At 45.3% G+C, this 21,732-nt stretch overlaps 1 protein-coding gene across 1 annotated transcript; it reads left to right on the top strand.

Moving 5' to 3' along the window:
* Positions 1–10,642: 10,642 nt before the first annotated feature.
* DDX20 (DEAD-box helicase 20) lies at positions 10,643–19,872 on the top strand. The gene is made up of 12 exons (XM_019730432.2): positions 10,643–10,962; positions 11,147–11,495; positions 11,870–11,964; positions 13,653–13,821; positions 14,580–14,694; positions 14,819–14,961; positions 15,112–15,250; positions 15,352–15,410; positions 16,419–16,501; positions 16,859–16,964; positions 17,074–17,175; positions 18,368–19,872. The coding sequence occupies exons 2-12, from the start codon at positions 11,195–11,197 to the stop codon at positions 19,525–19,527; spliced, it is 2,472 nt and encodes an 823-aa protein (XP_019585991.2). The 5' UTR covers positions 10,643–10,962; positions 11,147–11,194; the 3' UTR covers positions 19,528–19,872.
* The last annotated feature ends 1,860 nt before the right edge of the window (positions 19,873–21,732 follow it).

Here is a 21,732-nt window from a genome sequence, read left to right on the forward strand (position 1 = left end):
AAACCTACGTGACTCTAACCCTTTTATACTCCTTGCAAACCTACGTTGACAGTGATCTGTGAAGTAGTCAGGACAAGAGCAGTTCATCTTAGAGATAAACAATGTCATTAAAAAAAAAAAAAAAAAAAGAATATGTTCCTAGCAAAGTCAGATCGCATTCCATCCACTTTTAAGGAGATGGCAAGAAAAAAATTGATGGTGGTAATCTCAGTGCAGTGTTCAAAAGAGACGTCCCAGACAAGTCAGAGGGGCTATTACAATGCAGTTCCCACAGGACCTTAGAGGACAATGACTGTCAATCTCTGACGTCCCTTACTGATGCTTAGCCATTGCAACTTTCTTGCTCTCTTGCCTCTGAGAAGCCCAACATCACATGGGGCTCTGGGGGACTGTCTCTCTTACCTTGTTTCTGAAGAGGTCATCTGGGCAGAGCAGGAGGCAGAAGTAGAGAAAAGGGCTGCCTTCTTCCTTCCTTCCTTCTCTCTTTTCTTTCTTTCTTTGTTTCTCTCTCTCTCTCTCTCTCTCTCTCTCTCTCTCTCTCTCTCTCTTTCTTTCTGGTTTAAGTGGTAGAGAATAAAGCCTGTTGCCATGGTTCTATAAACATGGGTAAATATTTCTGGGTTGAGGATGGGGGGACATGATTCATCTTTGCTGAAGAGGAATCAAATGGTTCAGCCTCCTCCCTCCTGCTCCCCTCCCCCAAACTCAACCTTGAGGGAGGATGAGATTATCTCATTTGAAAATGAAGAATAAATCAAAGGTCTTGAGATGGATTGTGAGCATACTTTCTTAAAGCCATCCGGAGCTGGGGTGGAACCCTCAGTAGGCATCTCAGCGTTTGCCCTCTGCTTGTGGGGATAAGTGTATGGTGGGTACTTTTCCTGAGGGATACGGTGCAGCTGCTGGAAATGGTGTCTAAGAGTATCACACTTGAGGTTTTCCCAGCCTAGCCAAGGAGGGTGCCCCTCCTGTCCCACTGCCAGAGCCTGAGGGTCCTGGCACTGATGCCTGAGCTCAAAGGAAGAGGCCAAGCCAGTTGTGTCCCAGCAGAGCTCAGATCCTAAGCTAAACAATGGAAACACTGCCATTCTCCTGGCTCTGAATCCATGACCCCCTGGAGATTCTTACCCACCTCGTCCTAGCCAATGCTTGAAGAAGCACCCCTGGATGAGGCAGTGTCTGTCTTATCTCCCCTGGCAACAGAGAGCTGAGCAGCTCATCCTGATATAAGGAAATAGATAGGTGGCCACACACTGTCTGAAAACCTCATCATAACAATACCTCCCCAGGGCGGGGTCCACGTCCCCATTGCCTTCGTGTCTCCTCCCCTTGTGGCTCCCATCAGCCATTATCCCACTCCCCTCCGCCTCCCCCCAGGCCTCATGAGCACCAACAGGAAAGGCTGACCTTAGAGATAAACGTGTGTTGTTGGATTGTGTTCAAATATCCCTGTGGAACTGATTCTCTCCAGGCAGAGGACCTCACCTGGCAAGCAGGCCCAGAAATGCTGAGCAGAGACTGTGTGTCTGAGGGGTGGTGGGGGAGGAACTGGCCTGAGGCCTCGCTCGTCTTGAAAGAAGTGAACGCCTCGATTTTATGACACCTTCCTCTGTCCATCTTAGACCCGGGCAGGGCTCCCTGCCTCTTTCAGTCCCAACACCAGGGGAGACAGCAGAGGAAAGAAGTGGCTTATATGTTGGGAGACTCCTCAGTTCCAAAAGAAAGATTCACTTTGGGTTTCAACTAAAAACTCTTTTGACTGGGTGAAGGAATCAAAGACTCTAGTCATAAAAAGCTCCTTGGTTTTGGGAGTCTTCAAACAGAGTGTCATTCTCCCCACTTATAGACAGAGCAACTGAGGCCAAAAGAGGTTGGTCTGTATGGTGAAGGAATAAATTCTCCCTATTTACAAGAGAATCTCTTTCTATAACCCTACCCTGCAGAAAGCAGGAGGGATGTACCCTAAGGTGGATTACTGAGGAGCCTAGAGCAGGGGAATGAGTCTGGCAGTTTCCCACTCACACAATCACCATCACTTAAAAAAACAAAAAAAAAACAAAAAACTCTTATTTTAAGTGTGTTTTTCCAGGACCCATCAGCTCCAACTCAAGTAGTTGTCTCAATCTACTTGAGGGTGCCGCTCACACCCTCACGGTGTGGCTCATGTGGGGATCGAACCGGCACCCTTGTTGTTAGGAGCACCGCACTCTAACCAACTGAGCTAACCGGCCACCCTCACCATCACTTTTGCACGTAGCGCTAACTTAGTCACCACTTTCACAGCCTTAACGTCTTTAGTCTTTACAAAGTCGCTGGGCTGCAAGACCAGGCTGTCAGTTACGCAGATGCTAAAACTGTTTGGAGGGGGACAGGAGGAAGGTGTTGCAGGAAGAAATAACAGTGCAGTACATCCTTACTTAATGTCGTCAATGGGTTCTGTGACGTTAAGAAAAACACTTTACCACAGGCTAATTGATGTAAACAAGAGTTAGGTTCCTATGGCATCTCGTAAAACGATGTTGAATGAAATGACGTAATTAATTCGAGGGCTGGCTGAAGAGCATGTCCATGTATGAATGGGCTATCTCACCTGAACAATTCAGAGGGAATTTTAAGTGCAAAATTAAGTCCAAATAATGAGCTCGCAGCATATAGACTGCTACTGAGGCCTGTTTGGAATTTGTTTCAGCCGTGGACCTGGTGCTCACAGTATCTAAGCAATGGTCTCATTGCTACCAGGGAAGCAAATATTTCCATTTTTCAAACATTTGCTGGAAAAGCAAATATCTTTCAACGGCAAAACACCTGAAGACTGTCAGGGCACAGCTAAGGGAAATACTTATGGAATTGGTGCCAGCTCATGCTGGTAGATACCCTGCCCTGACAAGGGACTCTCTCCTGGGGACGTGCTGCCACAGCTGACTCCCTGGAGGCCCTGTCACCTTACCATGGCCTGCGACTTAGAACAGAGGCTCATTTCGTTACACACACTTGGCCATCTCCACAAGCTTCTGGTAGCTGTGAGCAACGACCAGGGGTTGTCAGCCTGCCAGCCTGCCAGGGAGACTTGTTAGCAAGAGCGGAAGAAGGCTGGCCACCTGCTTCTCCTCTGGAAGCCGCGCCGTGAGGAGGAAAACAGGTTACTTCTCCGGTTTGGCTTACTGTATATTTGCTTCCACCAGGTTGGCTCCTTAGCCTCTTCCGGTCTTTTTCAGGGGCCAGAGAACTGTCCTAGCCCTGATCAGATGCCAGCCCTGGGGTGTGGTGAAGATTTCAGCCTGGAGACCCTGAGGCAAGCCAGTACTGAGGGTGACCGCTGCTTCCTGTGAGGGCGTCTGCTTATCTAGAGAGGCAGACCCCTCTCCTGGGGTTTTGTGGGGTGGGCGGTGTCTCCCAGAAGCAGCAGCAGAAGTCTCTGACCAAGAGAAAGCCCTAAGTTCCCTGGGTGAAAGACAACTGTCATTGCTTAACAAATGAAGATGCAGATGGAAAAATAGGAGCTGAACAGGCAAAGGCTTCTGGGCTTTTCCTGCCTCCCCCTCCCTGCCTTTGGATAGGTTTTCTTTGCTGTGATTATTCCCCATGAATCATCATCCATAGAAAGTGACTGAGGCAATGGAGAGTGAATAATGAACTCCCCAAATGGTCTTTTGTGTCTCTGCCTGGAGGCTTTTGGAAATAACTTGCATTTTAATCTTTCTGACTGGAATCATAGAATTTGGGTGCTGAAAAAGGCCCTTATAGGTAATCAGGGAACTGTGACCTCGTGGAAAGACCTGAAGTCAAGATATGCCGTTCTGAACCTCTGGTCTGTCGCTAAAAATAGTGCTAGCTATGTAACATTTATTGAAGGCTTTCCTTGTGTCCGGCACGCGTCTATTCTTCCCAAACCCTCAGAGACAGGGCCTCATGTTGCCTCCATTCTGCAGATGAGGAAGGAGACGAGGGGCCGGGACCCCACTGCCTCCTTCTGCAGCCTTGTACATGTAATTTTAACCTCTTTGGGTCTCAGTTTTCTCCTCTGTGATCTCTAAAGTTTTAAATCACGAATGGTCTGCATTTCCTGCCCAAGCATATCATTTTACAAGTCAAGAAAGTAGAGCATAGAAATGTTACGTGATTTGCCCTAGGTCACCCAGGCAAATGGCTGAACCGGCACAGGAACCCAGCCCCAAGGAGCTTCCTACCCTGCCCCTCAGGCAAGCCCTTCTTCCCCTCCACCTCCCCTTGACACGTGTTTTTAGAGGAATCGAATTCCTTGCCATAGAGGAGACCTGTTCTATGATTTCAGATAGATAGATTGGAAATATTGGGCTTGGATGTGGCCAATCCACACCAAAGATGAGTTTAGGAGGCTGGTGATATTTGTCTTGGTACCTTCGACCTGCCTGTCTGCTGTGTGTTATCTTTTTTGGCAAGTGTGGTGATCAAAGTCATGTGGTAACCACGGGAAAGAGTCTGATGACACCACGTACGGTGTGGCACATACACTCTCTCCCCTGCTGGGTGGTGTTTACATTTGTCCTCATCAAGCACATTTTTGTCTCTCATCCAGTTTCCTTCATGGTGGCAGCGGTTGAAAGTCTGATCCTTTCTACGCTTTCTCCTGCCCTTTTTCCCCGTCCCAGGATCTGATCCTTAATTAACTGGTTGTGGTGAGCGTGACTGGGAGGAGGCATGTCCAACCGTGTGCCCTGGCAATCATTACGCACCCTTCCTACCAGGTCCCCACCCGTGCGTCCTCCTTATCCATAGAGATTGGGGAGCGGTGGAGGTGTCAATGAAACAAATCGTCAGCCTGCTTCGGAAGTGAAAACAAGGGCATCCTGGGTGAGGCATTACTCTATTCACAATGGTGCTGTGTATCCACATATGTTTGTGGCTCAGACACCCTGAAAGGAGCTTTCACCCACTGGTGAGTGGAAAATTAGCTTTGGCAGGTGAGGAACGGGGTGACAGGTGAGGCAGCCAGCAGGGTATCAGTGCGATCCTTCTACAATTGCTGTTTGCTGGTGTTGATAACAATCTCTCTCTCCCCTCCCCCTCCGCTGAATTGTAATTAGGTAGAGTGGCCATGACTTGGAAGGGCTCGGGGGCATGTGGGAGAGGGGGCAGGAGTACCTTAGAATGGCCCCCTGACCTTTGGAAGCTAGCTCTGTGCTTTGCAGGTGGGCTGCACTAAGCCAGTTGAGAATTGGCATTTTCCTGATGACCCACAAAGCAAGCTGTGTGGTTTACATTTCTCTGGTGGGTGGGAGAAGCGATGGCAGTCCAGGGACTAAATCTGGGAAATGCTGCCATATGGCGTACAGTTCGAGGGGATGTGGGCCAGGATTAGCAGGCAGGAGATCTGGGGTCTTGGGCTGGCTCTGCCGCCCGTCTCTGTATGACTCGAGATGGTCCTGCAATCTCTGTGTGCCTCAGTTTCTCAAACTGTAAAGCGGGACAAATAATCCCGGTACTACCTGCCTGTTGGGGAGGCAAAGTGTGTAAAGGCCCTTTGAAATGCCGACAGCAGTGTTCCAAATGTGAGGCCTGACTACCAAGGGAATTTTCGGAGCCTCCAGGGAGGCAGCAGCCTGCCTCTGTCAGCTTCACAGGCTGTGCTCAGACAGGTACTGAAGCATCTCACATCCATGAATCTCATCTCTGTCTACAGTCAGCAAACAGGGAAAGGGCTGGCTGCTACCCTCTCATCCTCCTACCAACCTGGCTCTGGGCCTCCCCTGCCCCCACCCGAGGGGAGGTGTGATCTCTCTGCCCTAACTCATCTGCGTCCAGCCTGTCAGCTTAATTTAACAAGGTTGCGGGAAAGATTTGATTTAATCAAACCAGTTGCTGTATCCCTGCTGCTCAGAGGTCCCTCCGAGTCACCACGGAGGCTCAGATTAGACAGTGACAATTACTTTTTCTTTCCTGGCTGTTGCCTCCCCCTCCCTCTCCGTCCCTGGAGGGAACAAGGAGGCAGGCCAGGCTCCTGGGACCTGCGAATAGATTGGAGAGGATCAAAGGAGGGAAGCCGACTCTGGCCTGAGACAGCCCCTCTGCCTTACGCGGCCTTGTTTCAGGCTGAGCAACAGCCCGAGGGGTGAAGAGAAGTAGAAAATGTGAGCAGAGCTGCCTTAGAAAGGCTCAAGGCTGCCTGAGGACAAAGCTGTGCCATCATCTGTGCCATCGCTGATGGCCCTCAGAGATACAGCCAGTCTCCCTCGTTGTCAGGAAACTGGGTGGAGGGTGGGCCGAGGGGCCGAGAGAGCTGTCTGCTCTGCACACGCCAGACCACAGACATGTATTTCCAGGTGCTCAGCCTGGCTTTGGGGTCTCTGGAGCTGGGAGACAACAGCAAGAAATGGTGAGACTCCATCCACCTGAGTTCCCGTGGCTCTGTTCTTGGCATGGAATCAGCAGCGACAGGAGGAGCTGCCAATCTGAACCAGGGGTTCAAGGGAGGCTGTTTGGATGTGGGGTAACTGTGGTTTGTGTGTGTGTTTGGTGTGTATATGAGTGTCGGGCTGGAGAGTAAGGCAGGGGATCTCTGGTGCAGAAACCTCACGGTGTAGGGAGTTTAGGATTCCAGAACAAATCTCTCTTCTTGCTATTTAACCCTTTCATTTCCTCCTCTTCCCGAAAGTTGGTGCTCAGCACCTCTTCTCTCTTGAACAGCTCTCAGAAGAGAGACAAAGGGCTCTTGAAGGAGAACCCTTGCTTACGGTGATGGAAATTCTTTTTTTCCTTTTGCTCATTTGTGTCACATTCTTTTATCAGGCTGGGCAACTAACAGGTGCACCCCTCCCCAGGCCCCCTTCAAAGTCCCCTCCCTGCCATTGTGTCTCTCCGATCCCCAGCAGACACCATCACCCACAGGAACTGGCTATGATGAGCAGAAACCCTTCCTGACAGCTCCAAAGAGAATCCCTCAAATGCTTATTCTATTGAGTGCATCTCACTGCGGCTGACAGCAGCTTTATCAATTAAATTCCACATTCTCAGTCTTCAGAGATGCCATGAATTTCCCTACCTAATAAATCACAGGCCCCCAGTTATTGTTAAATGTCCCATCAGTCTCTAATAAACGCCCTGCCAACAGGGGCAGGTTATTTATTATGCTGCCTGGACAAGAATGAATTGGGCCCCGGTCTCACAAGAAGAGCAAACGTGAAGCCTTTCTCCCCAAAGACTGAGGCTGTGGTATTAAATGGGGCAATTAATCAATGTGAGCCTTGGGCAGAGGGGAGTCTGGTCTGGAGAGAGGGAGGATGGCCTGGGGTTCTTGTCTGAAAGCCAGCCAGGCAAATCCCCAAGGTGAGAGGTGGCTTCACAGAGTGCAGGGGGCCTTGGCTCTGTCTCCCCCTCTCCTGATTCCTATGTGAAAAGGTACTGAAGATATGATCACCCCATAGGCCATCGGGCACACGTAGAAACAGTTATTTTCCAGGTTGGGAGGTAGCCACTTAGGATTGAGCAGGGTCATGAAACAACAAATTCTGTCCCGAAGGCCAGATATTATTCTGTGATAAACTTTATATATAACATAAGTTTATTGATAATGCTTATCCATTGGGGAGACAAACTGAAAAATATAGGAGGGAAAGAGAACTCAGAAACACGTGCTCAGTCACTGTTTGCTGGATAAGCAGTATTTGTGTAGCACTGGAAAGCAACATACCAACACCTACAAGACCCAGGAGATGTTAGGTGTAAAGTAGGTCATGCAGTTACCTGCCACAAATTAGTTCCCAACCTTCCATGATGCCCCATGTTCTGCAAGTTAAAATCCAAACTCAAGCCCCACTCTACATTTCCAACTGTATTTCTCTTTATTGCTACGTAACACGACCTCTCTTTGGGAGAGCACAACACACTCATTTTGTTTTCCTTACAGCAGCAGACAAGGTCTTCCATCATGTGGGACCAATATATCTCTGCTGCCTGGTTTCCTGGTAACTGCAGCCATACTTGCCTCCGTTCACACCAAAGATCTTGCCTTCCCTAAACTACTATGGTTTCTCCTGCTTCCACGCCTTTGCACAAACTGTTCCCTTTGCTCAGAATATCTCCCTAACAGGTCTGCATGGTAAGCTCTCCTTCCACCCCCACGGCCGGTGAACCCCTTATCTATCCTTCCTTCCAGCTCAGAAAATCAGCCCCCAGGGCTTCATGGGCCTTGAGCTTTGTCTCCAGGGCTTGGCAGAAGTACTGGACTCCAGGGATGTAGGGAAGGAAGCATCTGTGCATGGAGTTTTTCTCATAGTTTCATGCACACTTTTAACCACTAGTTTTGGGTGCGGATGAGAAGGGCATAGATGAGCTACTGTTCTCTGAATACCAAAAGCTGTTTTCCTCAATTTCTCAGAAACTGTAACTCTCCCCCACATGACAGCCATACTTTGAGCAACTAAGGCTCTGAAAAATGTCAGGACTGCATATGATTTTACACCCCCGTGCTATTTGAATTTTTCCTCCTTGATCAGGGCCACCTACTTGCATGTAACTCTCTCCTTGAGGGCAAGGATCCTGTTTATTTTGTGCCATGTTTGTATCTCCAGCATTTGGCTGATTTTATTAAGTGTTCAGAAGATTTTTCTTGAAAGAATGAACAGAGATGTTTGTGTACTGAATGCAAGTAATAACGTTGTCTACCTTTTGTTACCTTGAGGGTCAAATGAGTAAAAAGTGCCTACAAAGACCTCTCCTTCCCTTTCCACATTCTCCCACAGATCCTCATGGGGGGTGGCGTCTTGCATCTTGCATCTAGTTTTTTATGTACATAGTTTTCCTTCCCTCTGGGCCCAGAAACCTCCACTGCAAAATGACTGGATAGGACCATTTGAACCTCAACATTTATTCTGAGTCTAAGTCTTACTCCCACTTCTTCGGTTCACAGGAAGTGTTACGTGCAAAAGGTTCAGCGGCTCACTGCATGAAAGCCAAAACTCGAGAGTTGAGGTTGGTGGAAAGCAAAGCAAGTTTTATTCCAAATGCCGCATTAAGGGAAGACAGTGGACTCCCTGTTACAAAGACTGCCTTCCTCTATTAATATCGCCAAAAAGTTTTATAGACATGCAAGGAGGGGCAGAACAAAGGAAGAAGTTAGCCAGGCAACTTCGATTCCTAAAGGCTGGTCAGCCCCAGGGTCAGGAGTGAATCCCATACAGATGCAAAAACCCCTCCCAAATTACGAGGCCAGGTCTGTACACTGGACCGAAGTAAACAGAACCATTGGAACTGGTATGCATAGTAAACAGAACCATTGGAACTGGTATGCATAGTAAATGCGCAGCAAACAGAGTCATCAAGTTTTGGTGGGAGGAGAGGAAAGCAAAGAAAGGAAAAAAAACTTTTGAGAAGTCCCAAGCCAAACCACTGTCAAATCGAATTACATCAGAGGTTTACATTTCAAAAATATAAGATATAGGGTCACTGTTAAGAATCTCTACTTCCTCTAGCTCCCAGGTTCATGAGGTGAGGAAAGGCTTTCCAGGTAGACGGAACATCATAAAGCGGCTGGGGTCCCATTGCGATTTTATCCTGGGGGAGGCTGGGAGTCAGACAACAGTCCACCTGGTTTCTGTGCGTGTTACTAACACACCTTACCTAGTTATTAAACTGTCTATTACCTTTGTGTTTTATCTTTACAGCACTAAAAATTACGGTCAACCACATTATTGCAATTTTTAACTACTGATGAAAACATTTTATTGATTTTGTGTTTTTAGCTATGGCATACAATTTATTCCCAGTAACATTCCTGTAATATTTGTGTCCATAAAACATCACAACCAACAAATGCAGGAACAGAATGCTGTTAAAACAAAAAAATGTTCTTTTCTGGAAAGTTAGTCTTTTTGTTTCTTTGGTATGAGAGCTGGTTCTGCAACAGTGATTGGTGTGAGTTCTACAGAACCACTCCTGTGTGCAGGGAGACCCAGCAGGGATTTTTGAGCGAGAAAGTGTCAGCCATTCAGTGTTTATTAGGTCCACCGAGGACCTGCTGCTGGCTGGGCTGGAGAGCCTCCGGTGACAAAATTCCCTTCATTGAGAAGCTCATAGTTTATTTAGTGTGAGGGACAGACACGTAAACAAATAAATAGAACATGGGAAGAGCTAGATTGCAATTATTTATAGTGTGAAATAGGAGCCTAGGGTGGGAAACAAAAAAAGATTGTCAAAAGGAGCAGTACTTGAAGCTGGACCCAAACAACCTAAGATATCCAATTAAGAAAAATCACTCCAGCACCTGGGGATGGGTGAGGGGTTAGGGAAGGGGCGGTGGGTGGCGGGAGAAAGAAACTGGGCCGGGAGACCATGCAGGAGGTTGTTGCAATAGGGAAGATGATGAAGGGGCCAACGAGGACAGATGCTATGGAGACCAGAGAAGATGAATGCATGAAACATTTGGAGACAAAATTACCCGCGCTCAGTGAATTGTTAGGAGAGAGGGATGGTAGAAGGTGAAGTCAAGAAAAACGGCCAGGTTTCGGATTTGGGGATTAGGTGGATAAAAGAGGCGTGGTACTAAAAGGAAGCCAGTACCCCGCGTCCCCCTTTATCCAGCTAATGGGAGTTGTCAGTTCCGTTCCTGGTTCCAATTCAATGTCCTTTTATGCGAGTTCAGCGCGTGCCAGGTCCTGCTAGGGGCTGGGGACGCAGACACGAGTCAGGCAGCGCCGCAGACCGACAGACCCCCGACCACGTGTCAATCCGCCCTGCGACACCCGAGGCGCTCTCCGTGCGCACAGAGAAGGCAGAGCTGGAGCAGGACGGGAAAGGGCTGCGGGTGGGCGACCGCAGGCCACGGGCACGCAGGCCGCGAGCGTGACGCGCTGCGCGCATCACAATGACAGCGGTGCAAGGTTGGCGACGCGGGACGCGGGGCTGAGACCCAGCCACCGAGAAGCTGGAGGCGGGCCACCCACAGTGAACCCTCGGTGCCCTCTGCAGGCCGCCGTCGGCGACACACCGGTAGCCTCCCCTTTTCTCTCCTCTTCCCGCCTTTCGCAGGTCACAGTTATTTGTTGGTATCGCTGTTGCCCAGTCTTTCTAAGCCTCCGACTTCCGTCCCCCGTTCCCCACCTCTTCCAGGCCAAGCTTGTCCGTGTCTTCACGGGAACAGTGCTAATAAAGTTTTTCCTCTTCTCGCTCTCAGACGCCCCGCCCCGCCTCAAGTCCCGCGAGATCTGGCGGCGCGGCTACCATGGCGGCGGCGTTTGAAGCCCCAGCGGCTTTAGCTGCCGTGGAGACCGTTACGCCCGCGGAGCCTATGGCGGCCCAGGTCTCAGTCCCGGAGCCCATCCCCGGGCCGGTGCGGAGCCTGCGGACGGCTCACGACGTCAGCGGCCCGCGGACCCGCACGGGGGACGTGCTGCTGGCGGAGCCCGCGGACTTCGAGTCGCTGCTGCTGTCGAGACCGGTGCTGGAGGGGCTGCGGGAGGCCGGCTTCGAGCGGCCCTCGCCGGTGCAGCTCAAGGCCATCCCGCTGGGGCGCTGCGGGCTCGGTGAGGGCGGGGGCCCTGGGGAGGCCGAGGGGCGGCGGCGGCGGCGGCGGGGCTCAGTCTGGGGCGAGGTGCTGCAAGCATTCGAGCCTCAGTTTCCTCTTCTGTAAAACGGAGGCGCTGTACTGCTTGAGTTTGACGGTCGTTAAGGCTCTTTCCACACTGACAAGTGGTTCAAGTTTGAGAAGATAAACGGTGGCGGTTCAGGGACCAGGCACGTTTCTGGATACATGGCCATGCGTCTCTGAGCGTTAAACTGGAAAACGAAGATGCGAACTAGGTCTTTTCTGGAGACCCTTCTAGCTCGGTGATGCATTATTTGATACCGAAGCTTCTACAGTCAGTCCTGGCTAGTGATAATGTTTTTTTCTTTGCAGATTTAATTGTTCAAGCGAAGTCCGGCACTGGGAAAACCTGTGTATTCTCCACCATTGCTTTGGACTCTCTTGTTCTTGAAAACTTAAGTACCCAGGTGAGTTCCGCTCAAAGAACCCAGAGGAGGGGGTATTCGGTGGCTTTTACCACAGGTCAGATGAAATACCAGTAGCTCCTGAGAGACAGGCGGTGAATTTAGTGAATGATTGAGTTAAGCCGTATGGAAAGTATAAAAAGTAGACATTAAGGCCATTGAGTGGTGATGCTGAGGATGGTGATCAAGGATCCATTCTTAGTGTGAGAAGTTTGGAATTTTCTGTTACTACTGCATCTTAAATAGAATGTCTGTCATGTGTGTCAATTTTGTCATTACGTACTTGAGAATAGGGGTAGAGATTCTCTCTTACTTGCTGATCAGAATGTGATGAGATTTAGCGTTTGGCCTGGTGCACAGTGGTGACTGTTGCTGGTAACTGCAGGTGGTTCTTGCAACTCTGAATGTCATTGACCTATGTTCTGGGTTCTCATGGCATAGATCTAAGATGGCCTTACTCAAATGAACAGGAGATTTGGGTTTGGGGATCATTCAGCGAAAACTTGCTGGGTTCGTATTATGTATAAACAGTATGCCAGGCATTGGGGCTACAAAGCTGAATCAGATATGATCCTTATAGTTTTACTTTGTGGTTTAGTAATTATGACAGGCTGTATTTCAAGCTCTCAGTCGTATATATCTGATAATGATTCTTCAGCAGTGTATTTTAGCCCAGGTACTATAGGAAATCCTTCTACTTTCCAAGGACCTGTGCTGTCCTACTTGTGAATTGAGATGTATTTGAGATTTTGGCTTGTGATAATTTGGCAGCAGGTCAGATGCCAAAACCCCGAAGAAGATCCATAGATAAAATTTGTGATTTTGATTTTAAGATTTTTGTGTATCAAAGTAATATCTATTCATTTTTGAAAACTGGGAAAATGCATAAAAATAAAGAAGTACCAGAAAACAAAGTATAATCTCACCTACCCAGAGAGAAACTGCTGTTAACAATTCTGGCATATTTTCTCCTAGTCTTTTTTTTTTTTCCTTAAATAGTTTTTTTTTTTTTCATAGTTGAGACCACATGAAGTTTCACCTCTTCCTCCTGCCATAGTTTTATTGCAGTGTTTCTCACTGACTTCCAGCATCTTCCATGACCTAGCCCCTGGAGCTAGGTCTTTGCCCCTTGCTTCCTGTGTAATTCTGTCAGGCCACAGGGACCCCTTTGCTGGTCATCAGACCCACCAAGAACACTAATGTCTTAAGGCCTTTACATTTGCTGTTTCCTCTTCCTGAAAACACTCACCCAGGTATCACACAGCTAGCTCTACTCTGTGGATGTCTGCTCAGATGGTACCTCCTTAGAGGGGCCTTCCTTCATCACCCCATTTAAAATAACTCCTTGAGTTGCTTCTTTCTCTTTTCCCTGTTTGATTTTTCTTCATAGCACTTTTTGTTACTTGCCATTATTTGTATATGTTTGTTTATTGTATATCTTCTCATCATTCAAGAACGAAAGTGCCATGAGAGCAAGGACTTTACACTTTAACTGTTGACTCCACAGCAACTTGTATGTTGCCTAGGTTCTTATTTAATGTTTGTTGAATTAATGCACGAATAAATGAATGGAATAGTTTCCTTTGTCCATAAAAGCTCATTTAAAATGATCATATAAAGGAAAGATAGATAGTTCGCTGTATAATGAATGTGCCACTGACTCATTAAAGGTATATTTTATATTTTCTTAGATTTTGATCTTGGCTCCTACAAGAGAAATTGCTGTACAGATACATTCTGTTATCACAGCCATTGGAATAAAAATGGAAGGCTTAGAGTGTCATGTCTTTATTGGAGGGACTCCATTATCACAGGACAAAAGTAGACTTAAAAAGTGTCATATTGCCGTTGGATCTCCTGGTAAGATATTAGTGCCTGTTCATAACTGGGGCTTTTAGGAACTGAACACTTTTAATATAACAATAATATGAGACTCTTTGATAACTGTGATGATTATTTTGAGGATTAGAAATGAAGAGCCTTAGACCAGTAAGATAGAGACATGTGACTGGATTACCAACAGAATTTGTGAACTCTCCATTCATTCCTAAAGATGTGTGGGATAGGCTTCTGCGAAGAGTGAGCCCTTCTAAGACGTGGATTGGGATTGTTCTTTGCTTCTCTATAATTTTTTTAACTTTTATTTATTTTAAGTGTGTTTTCCCAGCACGCATCAGCTCCAAGTCAAGTAGTTGTTTCAATCTAGTTGTGAAGGGCGCAGCTCACAGTGGCCCATGTGGGGATCGAACTGGCAACCTTGTTAAGAGCACCGGGCTCTAACCAACTGAGCTAACCAGCCGCCCTGCTTCTCTATTAGTCATTCAGTTATGAATCATTCAGAATCTAGCATTCAGTGCCTTAGCATTCAAGTCTTTTGATAGGAATAGAGTTTATTTTCCATACTTATTGGTGAAGAAATGGGAGGGGAAAATAATGGGTTTAGGCGAGATCAGAACTCAGGATTTCTAATTTGTGGTTTAGTGCATAAATGCATAGTGAGGATTGGGTCAGGAAGTTCAGCAGTGCAACCTGTAAGTAAGTAGAGGGGTATCATTGGCTGTGACTTGCACAAAGTTGGTGCATCATAAATATTTCAATTTTTTTTTTTTTAAATTCAGGCAGAATTAAGCAACTGATAGAACTTGACTACTTGAACCCAGGCAGTGTACGTCTCTTTATTCTGGATGAAGCAGATAAGCTGTTAGAAGAAGGCAGCTTCCAGGAGCAAATAAAGTAAGAAAAATAACTAACTTGACTATTAAAATGGTGCCCCAGAGTATCTGTCTTTATAGTTTTTGCAGGTAGCAAATACTGTCTGAATAGTTTCCATGGCATGTATTTTTCTTCTGTTTTGCAGTTGGATTTATTCTTCCTTGCCTGCCAGTAAACAGATGTTGGCAGTATCAGCTACTTACCCTGAATTTTTGGCTAATGCTTTGACAAAGTACATGAGAGATCCCACTTTTGTAAGACTCAATTCGAGTGACCCAAGTCTCATAGGTGTGTACACATACTGGGTACTTACATTACTTACATATGTTCATGATATTCTGGAGGTTTCCCTTGCCTAGTTGCCTGTTGCTTTCGTGTTTGCTATTAGGATATAGCAAATATGTTTGTTTTAACAGGAGACTCTTGACTTGTTTGCAGGTTTGAAGCAGTATTACAAAGTTGTCAATTCGTACCCTTTGGCCCATAAGATTTTTGAGGAAAAAGCTCAGCATTTACAGGAACTGTTCAGCCGGATTCCATTTAATCAAGCCTTGGTCTTTTCTAATTTGCACAGCAGGTAATGTACCTTAAAACATCATCTGGGGGAACTTGTGAAATAAAAGAAAAGGTGTGGGGCAATATTTGTAAAATGATAACCCTGTATGTTGTTTTTCATAGAGCACAACATTTGGCCGATATCCTTTCTTCTAAAGGCTTTCCTGCAGAATGCATTTCAGGTAAGTTCATCTCTTTAATTTGTTTAGTATCCTGACTTGAAGCCTCACCCAAATCAGAAGGAAGAAGTACCACTTTATGAGTTGTCTTGTAAGTGTGAGGTTTTGCTGAGTTTTTAGAGTAAAGGAGATTTCAGTTTTGTTTTTCATTGGGATTTGATATATTAGGTTGGCGCAAAAATAATTGCGGTTCAAAAGGTTAAAAACAATTACAAAAACTGCAATTACTTTTGCACCAACCTAATATCAATATCCTTGTCTTTTAAGAAGTAACTTGGTATGTAATAATTAGAAAACTAAAGTTACGTCTACGAAGAACTTAATAATGTTATCTAAGTTTGGTTTTTGTCTTCTTAAGAGAAAAATATTTTGCTTCTTGGCATAATCATTGTTAAAATGCTAACAATTGCTAACTGAACTGTCTTACGGTCTTGTGGAAGGAAAAAGTGATTCATTTTTGACACAAAGCTAAATTATTACTGCTGGCCTAATAGTAATGAAAGATTTAAAGGAATTTTTGATCAGTGAGCTCGGGTTTCGAGTTTTGATTGATATCTCAGCTGGGTTTAGCTGTTCACTAAGCTTGTTTAGCCATGGTATATCATGAGCTACTGGGGAGACTGTTTTCTAATGGATCAATATTTTGACTATAGATCACACTTCAACACCAAATTTATAAACAGCTGATTAAAGCGATTTTCCTAAGAATTGTTATACTTCATATGTAACTTTGCAGATATAACGTTATATCTGCAGGTATAACCTAGTCACCAGTTAAAATTGATTTTTGAATTTCAGGTAGATTGCCTAATTAATTTCAAGTTGATTGCATAACCATATTTTAAGATTCTGACTTTAGGTCTTAACCTAGATTTGCATGTAAGGCCACAGTAACTTTGGTTGGTATAATTTTAAAGTGTTAAGACTGGGAATTATGATTTCTGCTTTTTGTGGATTTGATGAATGTGTATTAGCTTGTTTTTATATGACTTTCTTTTCGGGTCGTTTTAGGCAACATGAATCAGAATCAGCGTCTCGATGCTATGGCTAAACTGAAGCAGTTTCATTGCAGAGTCCTCATTTCCACAGATTTGGTAAATTTCCTCTTCAGTTTGGGTGACTAATCCCTCTTAACATATGTTCTATTATCAGATGTACAGGTTTCATTTGTTATTTCACGTGGGGGTATCTTGACAAGAATCCGGAAGATAATCATGTCTTCCCAGTGCTGGGGAATATGCCTTCCTAAAAATGTCTTTTATATTTTCATCTTTATTTTTGAAATTATTCATTAGAAATGAATTTCCTTTCCCTTTGCTCCTCAATATCTTTCCTCCTAAATACCCTTCTGTTCTTAATTTCGCTCTTGGTTACACTAGAGTAAGATAGTATACATTGGTACCATGCTCCAGTTAATGCAAACCAATCGTTGCTCTGTTTTTCAATTGAAGACTTCCCGTGGGATTGATGCTGAGAAGGTGAATCTGGTTGTAAACCTGGATGTCCCGTTGGATTGGGAGACATACATGCACCGGATTGGCAGAGCCGGCCGTTTCGGTAAAAAGAAAAGTTTGGGTGCTTTCTTTAAGCAGAGTAACCTGTAATGTAGACTTGGAGTGTCATTTATGTGAAAATGATTTATTACTTAACATTCCCTCCGCTTTAGGTACTTTGGGACTGGCTGTGACCTACTGTTGCCGGGGAGAAGAAGAAAATATGATGATGAAAATTGCCCAGAAATGTAATATCAATCTTCTGCCTTTACCAGGTATATTTTGCCGGTTTCATTTTGCTGTCAAAATAGTGATGGTAATGATAAAAGGCCTAATAAAAATAATAGCTAACAGAACACTTACGATGTGTCAGGTACTGTTCTAAGTACTTTGTGTATGTTAACTCTTTTAATTCTCATCATAGTCCTATGAGGTTATATTCCCTTATTATCTACATTTTGTAGAAGAGGATATTGAGGCTAGAGAGGTAAGTAATCTGCCTTAAGGTCTTACAGCTAATAAGTAGCAGGGAGAAGACTGCAAGCTAAACACTGGCGTGTGGAAGGTGAAACATAATTTACTACTGTGTTAGCTCCAGTTTTTAGTCGGTAGCCTTGTAATTTGATTTTATTCTTTTTAAAAGGGGGGCATTTTACTTCTTTTGTCCCTGTAAAGGTCATCCTTGCTATAGTCTCCTTTGTCACCATTGGGAAGGAGTAGTATCTTTAATTTGAACACTAGTTTGAAGTGTTTTCTTTTTTTAAACACTTTTATGTATTTAAGTGTGTGTTTCCAGGACCCATCAGCTCCAAGTCAAGTAGTTGTTTCCATCTAGTTGTGGAGGGCGCAGCTCACAGTGGCCCATGTCAGGATCGAACCGGCAACCTTGTTGTTAAGAGCACCGCGCTCTAACCAACTGAGCTAACCGGCCGCCCCCTGAAGTGTGTTCTTTTGATTTTAGTGACTCATTTGTCAAGCTGCACTTTGTAAATGCCATTTTGGAAACAATGTGTGTTTGAAACTGTTAGTGACCTCTTGAAAACAAAATACCCTAAAAAAACTCTTGTGTGAAAATACAGTATATTTGCTATATATTTTAATGTAGGCATGTGAATGTATATATCTGTATACGTACATATTCATAAATGTATACTTACTTATGATGTATACATGAGCTACGATATGGAATATGTGGTTTTTGAATAAATATAACAATGAAATTTTCCCAATTTAAAATTTAACTCCTTTAGTGACTTTTACAAAGCTAGAGTAAGCACAGGTGTGGGAGTCCTGTGGATTCTAGTAGTTCTTCCTTTGTGATAACTCATTTTATGATCTTTCTGCAGCTCTTTAAGCGCTTTAAGCTTATGTCCTGATTTACGAAATATTAGTTTTATGAAGTCATTCAGAAAATGCTGGTCTAGAGTAGCTCGAGAATTTTAATATATATGTTTCCATTTTGTGTAGCTACCATTCCTCCTGGCCTGATGGAAGACTGTTTGGATTGGGATGTGGAGGTGACAGCCTCTGTGCGTACATGTGGCTTAGAGAGTACGCCTGCCAAGCCTCTAAAACAACAAATTCCAAAACTAGAGAGAAGCTCTCAAACTCAGAAAGCTCACAGTAACCACACGGCTTCATCTAGAATTACTTCTGCTTCTACACTACTAGTCAAGTCAAAAAATAACACCAAACAAAAGCTTCCTGTGAAAAGTCACTCGGAGTGTGGAATCGTAGAAAAAGCAGTACCAGCAGAAATACTGGGCTGTACCACACGCCCAGAAGAGCAAACGAAGGGTGCTGTGCAGACCCCTGGGGGAAACTCTGACAGCAGCCAGCACCAGGTCCCAGGAGACTTACCTGAGTCACTCCCCCAGATTCCTTGTCTGTCGTCCTTTAAGACCCACGTGCCATGCGCCTTGACTTTTGCAGAGGTGGTGGGGGAGTATGAACAGTATATTAGAGAGGGGTTAGAGAAGTCTGTGGAAATCGTCAGGCACTATGTCGGTCCTGGGGATCAGACTGCGACTCCTCGAAATGGTTTTGTGAGAAACAGAATTACGGAAGAGAGAGTGCAGGTCCTGGCAGGAGGGAGCCAGTCTGGAGACTCGCAGAGTGACAGCGAGTCCTACAGCTCGAGGACTTCTTACCAGAGCAAAGGAAATAAGTCCTACGTGGAAGGCTCTTCTGATACTCAGCTGAAAGACTTGGAACCTACCCTTGTCGATGGCCATTTCTCTTTAGAACAACCTCTGCATGGAAATGACACCCCTAATCTAGAAGCGTATCAAGAATCCCCTGAAATCCAAATAAAGGCAAGGCATAAGGAGGGGGCGAACCAGAGAGCGAAGCAGAGCCGGAGAACCCTTCCGAGGCGGTCTTCCTGTCGGCGGGCAGAACCCCAGGAAGATGGTTGGTATGCCCACCATCGGGACCCACCTGTGAGTGCTTCTGGTACCTATCAGGATTACGAGGAGTACTGGAGAGCGTACTACAGGGCATGGCAGGAATACTATGCCACTGCTGCCCAGTCCTATTACTGGAACGCTCAGCGGCATCCAGGCTGGATGGTGGCCTATCACATGAATACTGTGTACCTACAAGAAATGATGCGTGGCAACCAGTGAGCGCAGGCTGTCCCTCAGACCGTCTGCACATGTCCACAAGTGACACTTGGATAGCCATCCTCCTTGACCTACAGCAGACTGGCATATAGTGGCATTTTTGAGGAACGTGGAAACTCTTGAGGCTTTCTGCTGGGATCCGTCTGTTTTTCAGATTGTTGTGACCTAAGTCAAACCTTAATTTTTAAAGAAACTTCATGGATCAGATTTTTGAAAGTAATTTTTTGGGATGTAGCGCCAAAGGTCCCAGGGTGCCATTTTTTTATAAGCCATTCCAAAATGAAACGTTTGATAAGACTTATACCACTGCTTGCTTTAAAAAAATAAAACCAGCTGAGATTTGAAAAATGTTAGTCTATGCTGCAGAGTTCTTTAAAAAAGGCTTGGGCTGCATTTCTATAGAGGTACATTGCTGTAGAAATTTGTAACATGGTCACTCAGAAAATTCCCTTTTCTTTTAGATCAAGGCAGGAAGGAGTAAAATTGCTTCAGACTTTCCCAAAGGTACTTGCTTTGATGCTCTTTGCTTCCAGTAAAAATACTTTGTTCCCACTGAAAATACAAACTGGCCAAATGTGTTGATATGGCTTATTGTTCATCTTTTGAATGTCTTTTGTTTATGAAGATTATGAAAGCTGCTCACTCTTTCATAGGGCATTAAATAGCTGAGAATCATCAGTGGCTCTTATTTTTGTTTCTCAGGAAGAGGAGCAGCTCTTAATGTTTGTTAGTTTTGGGATCCTTTTATGAATCTGATGAAAGCTAGAGATCATCCCAGAAAAGTTCTCATGCTATAATACAAACCAGAACTGTGTATGTAATTTCAGGGGCTTCCATAGACCCCTGAGCCCATCCATGGAACCCAGGTGAAGGCTGCCCTGCACTGCTGGTAGGCTAAGGGAAAGTTCTAGCTCCTTGTGTTAAATATTTAGTGGAAGCTGGAACTCATTCTGTTCAAACTCTTCCCACAGTGTTCTAATCTTGTGTCTTCTAGAAATTTCCCCCCCGTTTTTACCTCTAATGCTAGGATCCAAGCGGATCAGTCATTTTTCTGAGATGATGCATTTATAAATTATGATTTAGAAAAATGTAATTGGAAGTTACACATTCTTTCATTTCTTCTCTGTGGCAGCCCTTTATGATTATGCATTTGGTTCCCAAACCTTTCTGTGAGCTGTATTTATGGGAGGAAAGAACCCCTTACGTATGGATATGTATTTACTTTTTTAAAGGGAAAGCTCTTCTCTCTCGTGCGCGTACTGTTTGTGTAGGCAGTGTAATTAATTTTCCCTCAGGACTGTCAGCAAACATCCACAGCCATTGTCATTTACTGTCCAACACTCATGTGACAGTTCTCAACTTCTGTTTAACTTGGATTCCTGTCATTTGGGTTGGGCAATGGTAGACTTGACGTATACGTAGTATTGCCAAATTAGAATGAATTAATTAACACTGTAAATAGCAAATCCATAATTAGGTCCAGTATGTTATTAAAAAGTAGAGACTTTAATTACTTACACATTTAAATAAAATTCTGTCATTGCTATATAATTGAACATACCACTTTTTCTACCCTTTCCCCCTCAATGTAGCCAAGTTCACAGTTTGTCTTTGCTCGGGGATTTTAATTAGGGTACTGCTGCATCTTAATTAGAAATGAGGTTACCCATTAGTCTTGAAATTAATTGGATTATCTCTAGGTTTGTTGTATTTTGTATTTGCTTTCTTTTTTAATTTTCCCCCTTTTTCCGCCTCCTCCGACTCCCATTCCAGTTCAAGCCCTTGTTTCTCAGTCTAGTTGTGTAGGACACAGCTCCCTGGCCCATGCTGGTGTTATGAGCCTTGTGCTCCGCCTGGCTGAGGCAGTCGGTCGCCAGTTGTCGGTTGGCCGCTCACAGCAGCCCACAGCGGCTCATGCTGGCTGCTGGCCACTCATGATGGCATGGCACACAGTAGCCCACGATGTCACACAGTAGCCCACAGCAGCTCACGGCAGCCAAGCTCCAGGGAGAGCTGTTGTTTACAATCTTAGCTGTAGAGGGTACAGCTCACTGGCCCATGTGGGAATCGAACTGGCGACCTTGGCGTTAGGAGCACGGCGCTCCAACCACCTGAGCCACCGGGCCGGCCCTTTTTTTTTTTAAATAGAAAAATAAGCTGCAGGTAACCATATGTATAACATGAAAATACTAATTGCTTCATTTTCAC

The sequence above is a fragment of the Rhinolophus sinicus genome, linkage group LG14 (genome assembly GCF_036562045.2).
Source record: "Rhinolophus sinicus isolate RSC01 linkage group LG14, ASM3656204v1, whole genome shotgun sequence".
Classification (NCBI taxonomy): domain Eukaryota; kingdom Metazoa; phylum Chordata; class Mammalia; order Chiroptera; family Rhinolophidae; genus Rhinolophus; species Rhinolophus sinicus.

Excerpts from the sequence above, each read along its gene's own strand:
- DDX20 (XM_019730432.2), top strand. The coding sequence starts at position 11,195 with ATGGCGGCGGCGTTTGAAGCCCCAGCGGCTTTAGCTGCCGTGGAGACC. Across the intron at positions 15,251-15,351 it reads TTTTCTAATTTGCACAGCAG|AGCACAACATTTGGCCGATA; the intron begins GTAATGTACCTT and ends TGTTTTTCATAG. Across the intron at positions 17,176-18,367 it reads CAATCTTCTGCCTTTACCAG|CTACCATTCCTCCTGGCCTG; the intron begins GTATATTTTGCC and ends CATTTTGTGTAG.